The sequence below is a fragment of the Gymnogyps californianus genome, chromosome 23 (assembly GCF_018139145.2).
Source record: "Gymnogyps californianus isolate 813 chromosome 23, ASM1813914v2, whole genome shotgun sequence".
Taxonomy (NCBI): Eukaryota; Metazoa; Chordata; class Aves; order Accipitriformes; family Cathartidae; genus Gymnogyps; species Gymnogyps californianus.
The window spans coordinates 4,143,041-4,156,288 of NC_059493.1; the positions used below are offsets into that span (position 1 = coordinate 4,143,041).

The 13,248-nt window shown below is 47.7% G+C and overlaps 1 protein-coding gene across 1 annotated transcript; it reads left to right on the forward strand.

Moving 5' to 3' along the window:
- Positions 1-2,806: 2,806 nt before the first annotated feature.
- On the forward strand, positions 2,807-7,522 carry NEFM (neurofilament medium chain). The gene is made up of 3 exons (XM_050910203.1): positions 2,807-3,868; positions 4,177-4,301; positions 5,574-7,522. Exons 1-3 carry the CDS (start codon positions 2,807-2,809, stop codon positions 6,937-6,939), a joined length of 2,553 nt encoding a protein of 850 aa, XP_050766160.1. The 3' UTR covers positions 6,940-7,522.
- Positions 7,523-13,248: the final 5,726 nt, after the last annotated feature.

Sequence of the window (13,248 nt, forward strand, 5' to 3'; positions counted from 1 at the left end):
AAATCTCCAAAGTGGATGTTGATAGAAAAAGGGATTAGTTGCTCATCAGAAATAAGGCAACATTTTAGACTGATTTCCCTGACTCATTCTAACCTTCAGATCACCTTCAGGAAAACGTAGCAGGGGTACTGTCCACCTGCATCTGATTATAGATCAGAACCGAACATTGCAAGAATGTGTTTTAAATTAAAACAATGCATTTTATTTCAGAAGGATTTCTGTACGTCCTTGTAAACGCCTCTGTGAATGCAAACTTTTTCTCATCTAAGTATCCTGATTTTTAAGGTAATCAATATGCATTATGAAAATTATTGTCTTCTATAAAAGTTTGCATTGCTTGAATTTCAATATGAAATAAATAAGTCAAACGCTATCACTGCTTGATTATAAAGCAACAATTTATTTTGCATACCGGGTAAATGGATTTAAAACAATCCGTGCATCAAGGTATTTAATGAAAGGGAGTTCTATTACGAAGTTCAATGTGCCCCTCCTTACTTGCTGCTCAACACCATTCACTTGTTTTCAGAAGATTAAAAGGATAATAAAATCCCAAGCACCTCTGTTAACCATATGTTTTGTTTTACAGTAAGTTTTCCATATGTATAAAAACATGATCTGTTCCCCCCTCCCAGTCTTTACTTAACAGGGAAAAAAGCAGTAATAAACCAGATCGTAACGTATCTCTTTCCCTAAAAGGAAACAAAACGCAATGCCATAATAGACAGTAATTTTGTTTTGACTTCCAATTAAATCCAAAGGGATGCTTTTTGCCTATGGAGAAAACTTTTAGCAAAATTAATGGAACAGATTTAGAATCCGTGATTGCTTCAATTATAATAAAACCTTTTCTCTATGTTTATCATATAAAACTCCAGAGAGGTTAAACAGTGGATCTAACTGCCTATGTTTGCAAATACAATTCAGCAGATGCCTTGGATAATTCTGACTTCTCCGCTGACTGCAGTGCTGCAGTCCTATGACAGCATCATATTAATGAGCCAGCAGAGGTACGGTGCTCCATGTGGTTTGCAAAGTTTAACCCTGTCCCTCAGACTTCCCTAACTCTCCACAGTGAAGACACGGCAGCATCAAACCCAGGAATTGCGTATGCCCCGGGTTAAAGGCAAGAAGGCAAGTTCTGAGAAGGGTTTTGCCTGTTAACAAGATCCCCCGCTTAAAAATTCACAGACTGCTGAACACAGGCAGACCCTTTTCAGCACCTTCTGAACGAGGAGTTAAAATCTCCCCCCCTCAGCATTCCTCCGCTTTGCAACGGGAGCTGTAGCAGGGCTTTTTCTAGCACCAGCAGTTGGGGTTTTTTTCTTTGCAGCTTACTAATCAATTGCCTATATAGCTGTAACCCATCCAAGAGGAGTTCAAAGTCTGGGTTCTAGTCACTGTAAGGCAACCCATACAAAGCGTACTGCACCATGTAAAGATAATTTTTAACAAGGTTTCAAAGAAGGAGAATTTATTTCTAAGCAATGCACCAAGCGTTAGATTAAAACGTGAGGGTGGGAGGAAAAGAGAGGAAGGAAGAGAGGGAAAGAAGAATCAAGATCAACGATTTTGGATGCCGGGGGGGGGGGGTCTTTCAAACTCTCGTGTACTGCCCGGCGGCTCTAGCACTGCAACGGCTGCATCCAGCCGCCTCCTGCAGATCCCCCCGTTCCTGCGCCTGTCCTCCACCCCAACGGGAGGCGAAGCCTTTGCAGGGCGCTCTCCTTGCCGCAAAGCAACCCAGTGAACCCACCCAGCGAACCCACCCAGCGAACCCACCCAGCGAACCCACCCAGTGAACCCACCCAGCGAACCCACCCAGCGAACCCACCCAGTGAACCCACCCAGTGAACCCACCCAGCCTCCCTGCTCTGCCCGCTTCTGACCTTCAAATGTCAGACCCCGCCCGGGGAAGGGGGATGCGGGGAAGGGGGGGGGGGGGGGGCTGCATCTCGGGACCCCTCTGCCCCCTGCTCACCCCCGCTCGCCCCGGCACTGCCCGGTGCAGGGCGGCCCCCGGCGCGCCCCGCTCCCCGCGGGAGCTGCCCGTGGTGCTGCAGCCGCCGGTACCGGCCCCGGCCCCGGCCCCGGCCCCGGCCCCGGCCCCGGCCCCGACCCGGGCCCTACCCTGCGGGCTCCGCCGGGCGCTGCTCCGCCGCCCCCGGCAGCGGCCCGGTGCCGGCACCGGGCTCCGCTCCGCCATGGCCGCTGCGGGAGGGGGGAGAAAAGAGAGAAAAGAGAGAAAAGAAAGAGAGAAAAGAAATAAAAGAAAGAAGGGAAAGAAAGGAAAGAAAGGAAAGAAAGGAAAGGAAAGAGGGTGATGGCCTAGGGAAGGGGGGAGAAGGCAGCAGGGGCAAGAGGGAAGGAGCAGGGGAAAGGGAAAGGGGAAGCGGGGGGGAGAAAGAAGGGAGTGGGGGGAGCAGGGGCAAGGGGGAAGGGGATGGGAAATGGGGAAGGAGGAGCGGTGGGAAGGGAGAAAGGGGAAGAGGGGGAAGGGAGCGCGGGAAGCAAGGGGAAGGGGGAATGGGGAAGGGGCGTCGGCGGGGGGGGCATCAGGGGCTGGGGGGCCGGGAAGGGGGGAGCAGGGAAGAGGGAAGGGCAGGGGGAGCCGGGGCGGGGGCAGGAGCGGGGGAGGCGAGGACGGGAGGCGGAGCAGGGGAGGCGGGGCCGGGGCAGGGCCGGGGGGGAGGCCGCCCCCCCCCCCCCCACGTGTGCGGGGCCGCCCCGCTGCCGCCCGGCGGGGCTATATAAGGGGCGGCGGCGGCCGGAGCAGCGCTGCGCCGCCGCCCCCGAGTGCCCCGCCATGAGCTACACCATGGAGCCCCTGGGCAACCCCTCGTACCGCCGGGTGACCGAGACCCGGGCCACCTACAGCCGCGCCAGCGCCTCCCCGTCCAGCGGCTTCCGCTCGCAGTCGTGGTCGCGGGGCTCGGGCAGCACCGTGTCCTCCTCCTACAAGCGCCCCAACCTGGGGCCGCCGCGGGCCGCCTACGGCTCCACGGTGCTGAGCTCCGCCGAGAGCCTGGACGTCAGCCAGTCCTCGCTGCTGAACGGCGCGGCGGAGCTGAAGCTGAGCCGCTCCAACGAGAAGGAGCAGCTGCAGGGGCTGAACGACCGCTTCGCCGGCTACATCGAGAAGGTGCACTACCTGGAGCAGCAGAACAAGGAGATCGAGGCGGAGCTGGCGGCGCTGCGGCAGAAGCACGCCGGGCGGGCGCAGCTGAGCGATGCCTACGAGCAGGAGCTGCGGGAGCTGCGCGGAGCCCTGGAGCAGGTGAGCCACGAGAAGGCGCAGATCCAGCTGGACTCGGAGCACATCGAGGAGGACATCCAGCGCCTGCGGGAGCGCTTCGAGGATGAGGCGCGGCTGCGCGACGAGACGGAGGCCACCATCCGCGCCCTGCGCAAGGAGATGGAGGAGGCCTCGCTGATGCGGGCGGAGCTGGACAAGAAGGTGCAGTCGCTGCAGGACGAGGTGGCCTTCCTGCGGGGCAACCACGAGGAGGAGGTGGCCGAGCTGCTGGCGCAGCTCCAGGCGTCCCACGCCACCGTGGAGAGGAAGGACTACCTGAAGACCGACCTCACCACGGCGCTGAAGGAGATCCGCGCCCAGCTGGAGTGCCAGTCCGACCACAACATGCACCAGGCCGAGGAGTGGTTCAAGTGCCGCTACGCCAAGCTGACGGAGGCGGCCGAGCAGAACAAGGAGGCCATCCGCTCCGCCAAGGAGGAGATCGCCGAGTACCGCCGGCAGCTGCAGTCCAAGAGCATCGAGCTGGAGTCGGTGCGCGGCACCAAGGAGTCGCTGGAACGGCAGCTCAGCGACATCGAGGAGCGCCACAACAACGACCTCACCACCTACCAGGTAGCGGGGAGGCGTCCCGGGCTGCCCCGAGCCCGGCGGGGGCGGCGGCGGTGCCCGGCTGGAGCTCCGCAGCGAGGGGCGCCGGGGGAGCGGGAGGCGGCGGGGCCGGGCCCCCCAAGGGCTGGCGGCAGGGGGAGGGAGATGTCGGGGAGGGCGGTGGGAGCCGGGGGGGGGTCCTGCTCTGATCCTGGCCCTGCCTCCCGGGGCGGCGGAAAGAGTTTCCCAAAGTCCCTTTTGAGAACTTTCTCCACTCTGTCTCCGCGTGAAGCGTATGTCTGTCACAGAGGTTTTCTGCGTCTCCCTTGCAGGACACGATTCATCAGCTGGAGAACGAGCTTAGAGGAACAAAGTGGGAAATGGCTCGCCACTTGAGGGAATACCAGGACCTCCTCAATGTCAAGATGGCCCTGGATATTGAAATTGCTGCATACAGGTACAGTAGGACCATTGCGGACATGTCTGGAATATTAATAGCGCTGCAGACGCTGCTGGCTTGGGAAGCTTTACCACAGATAAGAACTATCTGCATGCAGTGAACACAAGTAAAATTAGAGTTTGACTAAATTAGAACTGTTTCAAAATCCATGCAGACCATGGAGTGTTTGCAGCAAGAAACCAGAGTTCATTAGGGACCAGCTCTCTGGTAATCAGTGGCAAAGCTCCCAGCGAGCCCAGTGGGGACAGGATAGCATGACTCAGTGCAGTGGCACCCTGGTGCCGCATTCTGCCCTTGTTTACAAAAGCAGAAGATGCAGCAAAAGACAAGTTTATTTTTAATCCCTGTTTACTTGGCTTTACATATGCCAAGCAAGCAGTGCTTGTCACTTGAATTCCCTTTTATCGCTTGAGAGACAGTGGGCTTGCTTGATCATGGTTTCAAGCAGGGAGTGCTAATCTGCTTGTCACAAACACTTTTGCTTTTCTTGCTCAACTTTCCTTTAAAGGCATCCACTCTAATCTGGAGCAGGAACATTGCTTGCTATTGCCATCACCTGGCAGGTCTTTTTAGTTGCCTTTGCATCACTTTAGAACTCTCATCGGAGAACTGCTGATTTTTCTGGGTCACAGGCTTAGATGAAAACCATGCATTTGAATATAAGAAAAGTAAAAACAAAAAACCCATCTCCAGATCTGCTTGAATTCCTGAGGTTGTTCAGACAAACACACAGATACGCCAGGGTCTATAGCTGTTTGCTTCCAAAGTGAGCTGACCAGAAGTCTCTTCAGCTTTCATAGCCACACAAGAAAAGCAGATGCCCAAGCTATTGCTAGGACATAGGCTCTAACTGGCTTTGAACGTCTCGGCCACAATATTTGATTTGGGTCTGTTGGCTGTGTCAAATTCTCAGTTCGGCTAAGTCCGAATGCATCCTATGCAGTTAATTATTTTGCCATACTCTGTGCTGACTTATGGCATAATAAAGTTTTTGACATTAAGGATGAATTTCAACTGATCAGCCAAAGGTGTTACACTTGCCACATGCAAATCAAGCTAAAAGCTGTTTGCTGAATAGGAATTTAGCAAAAGAGCTGATTCAAGGAAAGCCAAACTGGGGCTGTGAGCGATGGATTATGCTGATCAGCTCTAGCATATTCCACATACAAACTGGTTTCATCCTGCTGACAGGGAAATATTCTAGTAGCTGTGCCTTAGGTTGGGTTTCTATGCTCATTTTTTTTTTCCCCCTCCTCCTGATTCCCTTAGGAAGCTACTGGAGGGCGAAGAGACAAGATTCAGTGCCTTCTCTGGAAGCATTACTGGACCCATATTCACGCACAGACAACCATCTGTCACAATAGCATCCACTAAAATTCAGAAAACAAAAATTGAACCACCAAAGCTGAAGGTCCAGCACAAGTTTGTAGAAGAAATCATTGAAGAGACAAAGGTGGAGGATGAAAAGTCTGAAATGGAAGATGCCCTAGCAGCTATTGCAGAAGAAATGGCAGCCAAGGCCCAGCAAGAAGAACAGGAGGAAGAAAAAGCAGAAGAAGCAGCTGTAGAGGAAGAAATGGTTTCTGAGAAGGCTGCTGCAGAACAAGCAGCTGCACCTGAGGAAGAAAAGGAGGAAGAGGAAGCAGAGGAGGAAGAAGCTGCGAAATCCGATGCAGCGGAAGAAGGAGGTTCTGAAAAAGAAGAAATAGAGGAAAAGGAAGAAGGGGAGGAGGCTGAGGAAGAGGGGGAAGAAGCTGAGGCCAAGGGCAAACCAGAAGAGGTAGCAGCAAAGGTAGAGAAGGTCAAAACACCTCCCTCAAAGTCACCCCCTAAATCCCCAGTAACGGAGCCGGCCAAGGCTGTCCAGAAAGAAGCAGCTGCAGAAGCAGGAAAAGAACAGAAGGTGGAGAAAGGTGGTGAGAAACCAGGCAAGGAGGAAGAGAAAGCAGCATCTCCAGAGAAGCCAGCGACACCAAAGGTAACCTCTCCAGACAAGGCAGCAAGCCCAGAGAAGCCCCGTTCTCCGGAGAAGCCGGCGACCCCAGAGAAGCCCCGTTCTCCGGAGAAGCCGGCGACCCCAGAGAAGCCACGCTCTCCAGAGAAACCGGCGACCCCAGAGAAGCCCCGCTCTCCGGAGAAGCCAGCGACCCCAGAAAAGCCCCGCTCTCCAGAGAAACCGGCGACCCCGGAGAAGCCCCGTTCTCCCGAGAAGCCGGCCTCCCCGGTCAAAGATGAAAAGGCTGTGGTGGAGGAGACCATCACTGTCACAAAGGTAACAAAAATTAGTGCAGAGGTAGAGAAGGAGTCCAGGAAAGAAGACATTGCAGTGAATGGTGAGGTGGAGGAGAAAAAGGAAGAGAAGGAGGCTGAGGAGGAAGGCAAGGGAGTTGTCACCAATGGCCTAGATGTGAGCCCAATTGATGATAAGGGTGAGAAAATTGTCGTAACCAAAAAAGCAGAGAAAATCACTAGTGAAGGTGGGGACAGTACAACCACATATATTACAAAGTCGGTGACAGTCACTCAGAAGGTAGAGGAACATGAAGAAAGCTTTGAGGAGAAATTAGTGTCCACCAAGAAAGTGGAGAAAGTTACTTCACATGCTGTAGTAAAAGAGATTAAAGAGACCGAATAAAATAAATCATAGCTAAATTAAAAAAATTAAAGAGCTTGGGTTGGTGCAAAAGGTTAAGCCATATGACAGCTGCAAAATGCATGTGAGTGACGGCTTCAAAGCAGAACGGGTTCTCTCATGGAGGCTCCAGACACACAGTATTTTACTTTTTTTGTGCAATATAGGGGAGGAGGGGGGGAATGCATGCAGGCTCAAGATGTACTCCCTCCACAGAGCTTGGGGATCTAAAAAAAAAAAAAAAATAATACTAATAATAGTGCATGAGTTGAAATGTGCAAAGGAAGCTTTTGAATTTCCTGAGCTGTTGGAGGGATATATCTGAGGAACGACTTAAGATGTATTATGCAAAGAACCAACTGAGCCAAAACCAAACAGAAAACAGTAATAGAATATTCATGAGAACCAGAACTCTCCTAGCCTTAAAAAAAGCTACTTATAAATAATTATGTTTACCTCACTGGTGCAATTAGGGTGGACTTTTGCTCATGGGAGAACCTAGTTGACATGCACAGTATGCAACCTTTTGTTGTTTGATGTAAAAGTCACAGCAGTTCTTGCTCAATAAAGGTCAATACTGAAAACATGATTTGTCTTGTGACTTTTTTCCAACGCAGATCCTTCCCTGAAGTTCGATACTCTGTCCTGAACAGGAACACAGTTGCATGGGTTGAAGAGTTGCTTGAGTTTTTCCCTTAGTGTCCTCATTTAGAAAACAAGTTTGAATTGGATATGATGAACAAAATTCCTGTAACATAATGCAAATACTTGAGCTGGTTTAAGCAAATACTTAAGAGTCATATCGCATGCTTTCTAGAGTAGAGAGGAATCTATTAAATGCTGTTGCCTGGCCTTTAGGTGCTTAGAGGGGTTGCAATTGCTTTTGCTAGCAACAGGAAGGTCTCTAAGCCACGTGCTGCTAACATCACTTACCTGAGCAATCCTGCTTGCACTAAGTGTAAAAGTGTTAAACTCCGCTGCAAGTATCATTTTCCTCCCTGCACACTAGTCTCAACGTGTAAGGAGGCTTTGAAGATGTAGCAATTTCCAGATCACTCCTGGATTTTCCTGTGAAGGTAGCCTGTCTGTGAACCACAACTGGTCATGGTATCTTCTACGACACTGGTTTGTCACTTAAGTGTGCGAAGACCCGTTAAGTAATCTCAACCAAGACACCATGTGTTCATCAAAATGGGGTAGCTTCTGATTATTTTTTTCCCCTCCTGCCTTAATTATATGGGAACATCCTTATCAATTCTCTCTCTCAAATGATCAACAGGGGCAATCTGCCTCTAAACACAAAATTCCAAAATCAAGAGCAAATAAATTAATTCCTGGAAAATGGAAACTGTCCCAGAGATGATACTGGTGTCATGTATGAAAAATATTTCTCACTCATTTTTTACATATTTGTCCATTTGAAAATAGCTGTAGAAATGAGACCCTTTCAGAGCCTGAACTGAGGGTGGGTAGGGCTCAGATTATACCTGGTATGACTGACAGATAAAACCAAATTAAAGCATTTTTTAATTGCCAAAAGAAAGGCCTCCTAAGTGTCGGCCTATGTCTACTGCCACTTCCAGGTTGGCTTTGTTAAGAAGAAAGCCAATTAAAGGGCCCTCTAAAATCCCGCTACATGGAAAATAAATGGAGACAAATGAAACAAAGGGGAAAAAGAGGAGGGCCCCAACTCCAATTTGGGGAACTAATACATCTTATTATGGGATTAATATTGTGTTTATCACGTTTCAAAAGGAAAATGAAGAACACTGCTACTGCCTTACCTCCCATAACTAGCAAAGAAAAGCAAATCAGTTTTAAGCCTGGGTTCAGCACATGGACTGCCCTGAAATCTGCTGACTAATTGAGGCTCTGATCAAAATCTGTGATTTGCATATGCCTTCCAATTCTTTACCCTATCAATAATTGAAGATCAAGTAGTTTTTAATTGAAAGGGTTCTGCGTGTTCTTCACTGGAGAAATTGTAGAGAGTCCACAGCAGATAAGCCTTTCAAATAAATCTGAATGTCTTTGTGTAGCAAAGTAATGAATGTTTCTCCTGCTGATATCAATAATGGAAATCTGTGCTCAACAGCTTGCTGGTTGAGTGACGTTTAATTAAAGCAGAGCTAGCAAATTAAATGGCAGCTTCTGTGTAGCGAGCTTATTTGTGAAAGTTACATGTGTATGTGACATAAAATAACTATACCTTTATGAGTAAGAAGTTAAGTAGCCCAGTCACACTCACCTATTGTCAGTAAGTGTTTGCACCAAATTATGTTAAAATATAGAAATGCCCAATGGTTTGTGAGCGTTGAAGCTATTTTTCTCTTGGGTCTAATCAAAATTTTCAAGAGAACACCACCACTAAAACCAAAAACTAAACCAGAGACCAATATTTAACATAAAACTTTCCGTTTATGTGCTTCCAAATAAGCTCTAGAATCTGCTAAAATGTCACAAACTGCAAAGCCAGTGGGCTACCACCCCTCAGCATAGAAAGTCAGGCATCTTCAGCATCAAGACAAAGAAGCGTCACCTTGTAGAGTGAATTAAATTTCAATGTCAGTGGGAGACTCAAGAACACTGTTAACGTGGGCTTACGCAGATGCAGGTGGGATCCCAAACTGGCTTGCTATTTTTCACGTTATGCTTTCTTTTCCGTTCAGGTAGGATACACCTACAAGGACCTAGAGATTATTAGTTGTGTTGTTTTGGTTCTGCTTGCACATTGGCAGTCCAACCAGGATTGCAGTTTCTTGTACAAGGGGGCTGTATCGACACTTCTGTCCAGGGTACATCGACTTTCCTGAAAGGTTTTGGGAATTCACTGCATAGCCTGCATGGGAGGCAAACTTCTGGGCTATGCGCTGGCACGGTGTATTTCAAAATATCCTTATTTCCCCCCCTTTTCCACCCAAAACATGTTGCAGGCTTCAGTTATTACCCACAACTGCATTTTTTCTTCTGCTCTAACACACAAAATAAATTTGTGAGTTTAGTCTATTTCCCACTGCAAATGTTTCCATCAAATCCTAAGAGAAATAAGCAACTGGTTAACACATTTCTAAATATTTATAAAACTATAAGAACTGATTAACATTTAATGTTGCCAAGAGGTTTTGTCTACTGACATCTGCAATCAAGCAGCTTCAAAAGATAGCATAATTCCAGGGCAGAGATGCATAAATAGTATGTTATTTGCCTGTTCTGCACCAATTACTTCTTCAGACTGTGCATAACCAGTGAAGGGATTAATTACTTTCAGACACAGAAGTTCATTAATCAATACAAAAGACTCCATGAAGGCAAAAGCAATAATTACAGGAAGTTACTGTGAAGATTTATGCATCTTATTGAAGGTGGGCTATCAAGACCCCTGTGACTTCAGGAGCTGGAGGGCTCTAAAACAGGATCTTTTTACCATACCGGGTTGTGGAGATGCTACGATTACGAGATTTTCAGCATCCCAGAACTAAATTCCGGGTGGAAACAAACTGGGAAGTGTTACAAAACACAAATAGGTTGCATTTGCCAGGGAGCTGAGTCAGGCACTAGAATTTTCTCCAGGCATCAGGGTCTGTGCTTTTCCCATTCACATGTGGGCTTTCTTCCTTCTCTGTTCAGGATTAAACTACCCTTAACTAATCTAGGAAGGCAGCAAATGATGAATTGTCAATTATTTAGTTACTAGAAGGTAAATTCCTAGAATCTGGATATTATACCTGTACAAGTTTTCCTCTTGCGGAGTGGAAGGGGAGTGTGTGTGTATATGTGTATCTCAAGAAAAGCATTCAGGACCTCCTTGTATTTGTCTTCCCTGTGATGAGATCTCAGCCTGAACCAGAGCCCGTCTGCGCAAACAGCAAGAGAAAATTCAGGGACAGATTCGTGGCTTTACTTGCAGCTGCAACTTGGGTTAAAGTTTCTATCGTGTCTCCCTCTGCCTGCTTTTACTGCATTGCGTCAAAGCGAACGCCTGGATTTTCAAAGGTAAAACAAGTGTTGCCAGTAGGATCCCCACAACCCTGAGAGCGTCTCAGCACGCAAACGCACGCTTCCATCCTCCCTCCCACCAGTTTACCTTAGCAGCAAGGCAGGACTGGGGGGGACAAACGAGGCTGGACGGTCACTGCAGCTTGTCACTCTCTGCAGCTCACTGCCATGGCTGTGACTCACACATTTCCTGCAGAGTCGTGAAATCTCTCCTCTAGCTGCAATACATTAAAAATAACATAAGGAGCGGGGATCGGACCGAGATACACTGCAGGGAGAAATGTGTTTGCTGGTATATCTCTAAATGTGCTGGTTTGAGAGCATCCCTAGCAGCCTGGTTGCAACGCTTTGGAGAGCTGCAAGCCATATTGCTTCCCAGAAGTGAAAGGGATACAAAGGACTGAATGAAGAAGGAGTTTATGTGCAAAAACAGACATGAAAGGGGAAGCAAAATCAGGTATTGAAAAGTTAAAAGGAGCTCAAAGTGCTTGGAGAAAGGCAGGATGGGGCAGTGGTTTTAATATATGCCAATCTATTTAACAGTGGTTTGGCTTTAATCGCTGTGATGAGTTCTGGTCTGGTGCATAACATGTTTTTCGCTCCATAGGAGCAGAACCTCTCTCCCAAGTGAAGTGCCATGCTAAGCATTTTCTGATAGTGCTTTTAGGTGAATTTCCAAGTACCATCTCTTGGACTCAATATTCTGCTGTTTGAACTAAGGGTATCACATACCAAAAGGAGCAGCTCTCCTGCAATCCCATCAATAGCTTTTAAAAGCACTGAGCAAACAGCATGGTTGAGTCTCTGGCCCATGGTACTGCAAGTACCCCCCACCGCTCACCACTGCTTTCCTGGAGATAGAAAAGAAAATCTGCTTTGTAAGAATAAGTCTGCATAAATACATGTAGAAAAATCTCCATTAAAAGTGGAAGGGAAATGTGAAAAGAAAGACTTAAAAAGATGTTGTTGAAGAAAGGGAAAATTAATTTACTTGTCTTCGGGTTCTCAAAAGCACCAAAAAACCCAAGGAAGCGGGGAGGGCAGAAAGTTAAGCATTTGGAAATGATACTAGAACTACCTGAACAGGAGTTACTGGAATTATTACATATGCACACAAGCTCTGTTTCCTGAATGGTTTTACCAAAGCTTTTTCTTTCTCCTGCTGTTTTTCCTGGGAACGTGGAAGGAAAGAATTGTTTCAAGTGCTTACCTCATCCATCATCATCTTCTTTATAACTCTTTCAACACGGAAAAGGGAGATGGTTTTGGATCAAATTTGTATAAAATTTGTATAAAAAGACACTTCCTTTCTCTCTGAACATAGCCATTGAGGAGAACCAATGCAAGTCAACTGATACCATGAAGTCAGCGTACAAAACTAAGTTACCCCAAAATCCTATGCAAAAATCCATCTAGCTAAATGCGACTGTGAAAAGTTTTAGTGCAGCCATGTAATGCCTGTTTTAACATGGGTTTCCATGGGTTTAGTTTATTTAAAATGGTTTAATTTGCAGCATTAGTCTAGTACTTGCCCTTAGCACAACGTTTAATTTTAGGCATCAACTTTAGCTAAATTGAAAATAAATAGGCTCAGACCACAGGACACTGACATTGCTTTCAGAATTGCCAGGCTTTGCTGCCGTTTGAGCTGTTCCTGTCTTGTGCCTGATCACAGATTAGACCTTTCTTGAGCTCACACTCAAAACTTTAAAAGGCCCTAACAAATTCTCTGAAGAAAGCGAGCCTCTTCAGTCCATACTGGATTGACTTAAGATAGCACCCTGGAAAGACAGCTCATTCAAGTAGCAGAGAGAACCCCCCCTGCATTGTCCTTCCCTCTAACACCTCACCACAGCTTTTTTTTTCCCCCCCAAATACACAGACATTGCTCCAAGTCTCAGCTACATCCGCAGTCATTCTTCCCTTTCAACACTGATCTGTCAGACATTGAAGAACTTCCTACCAATGTGTAACAGCCATGTTGGCATTTTGCTTCTGTATTGGTTTATTAAAATTTCTCCTTTTTTCAAGAGGCAAAAGGGAGCTTGTGCACCTAACAGCCCAGTGAGACCCATCACAAAGCTAGCAGCACATCAGGACACCAGTGTATTTTTACCATTGTAAAGATTTCCACATGAAATTTTACAGCCCCATCAAGAAATTTTGTCCACCTCTTAGTCCCCCAAGCATATCAGCTAGAGACAGAAACCAGTATCCCATATCCTGTTACACAGGCTTGAAAGACAAGTGTGATACACCACTTCATCAACCTTTTAAGTACATTAGTGACACATGACACATACAAGGAATCTGTGT

What these genes read in the sequence shown, in the direction of transcription:
- NEFM (XM_050910203.1), top strand. Translation starts at nt 2,807, where the DNA reads ATGAGCTACACCATGGAGCCCCTGGGCAACCCCTCGTACCGCCGGGTG. An exon ending in ACGACCTCACCACCTACCAG is followed by an intron (nt 3,869 to 4,176) that starts GTAGCGGGGAGG and finishes TCTCCCTTGCAG; the next exon opens with GACACGATTCATCAGCTGGA. An exon ending in ATTGAAATTGCTGCATACAG is followed by an intron (nt 4,302 to 5,573) that starts GTACAGTAGGAC and finishes TGATTCCCTTAG; the next exon opens with GAAGCTACTGGAGGGCGAAG.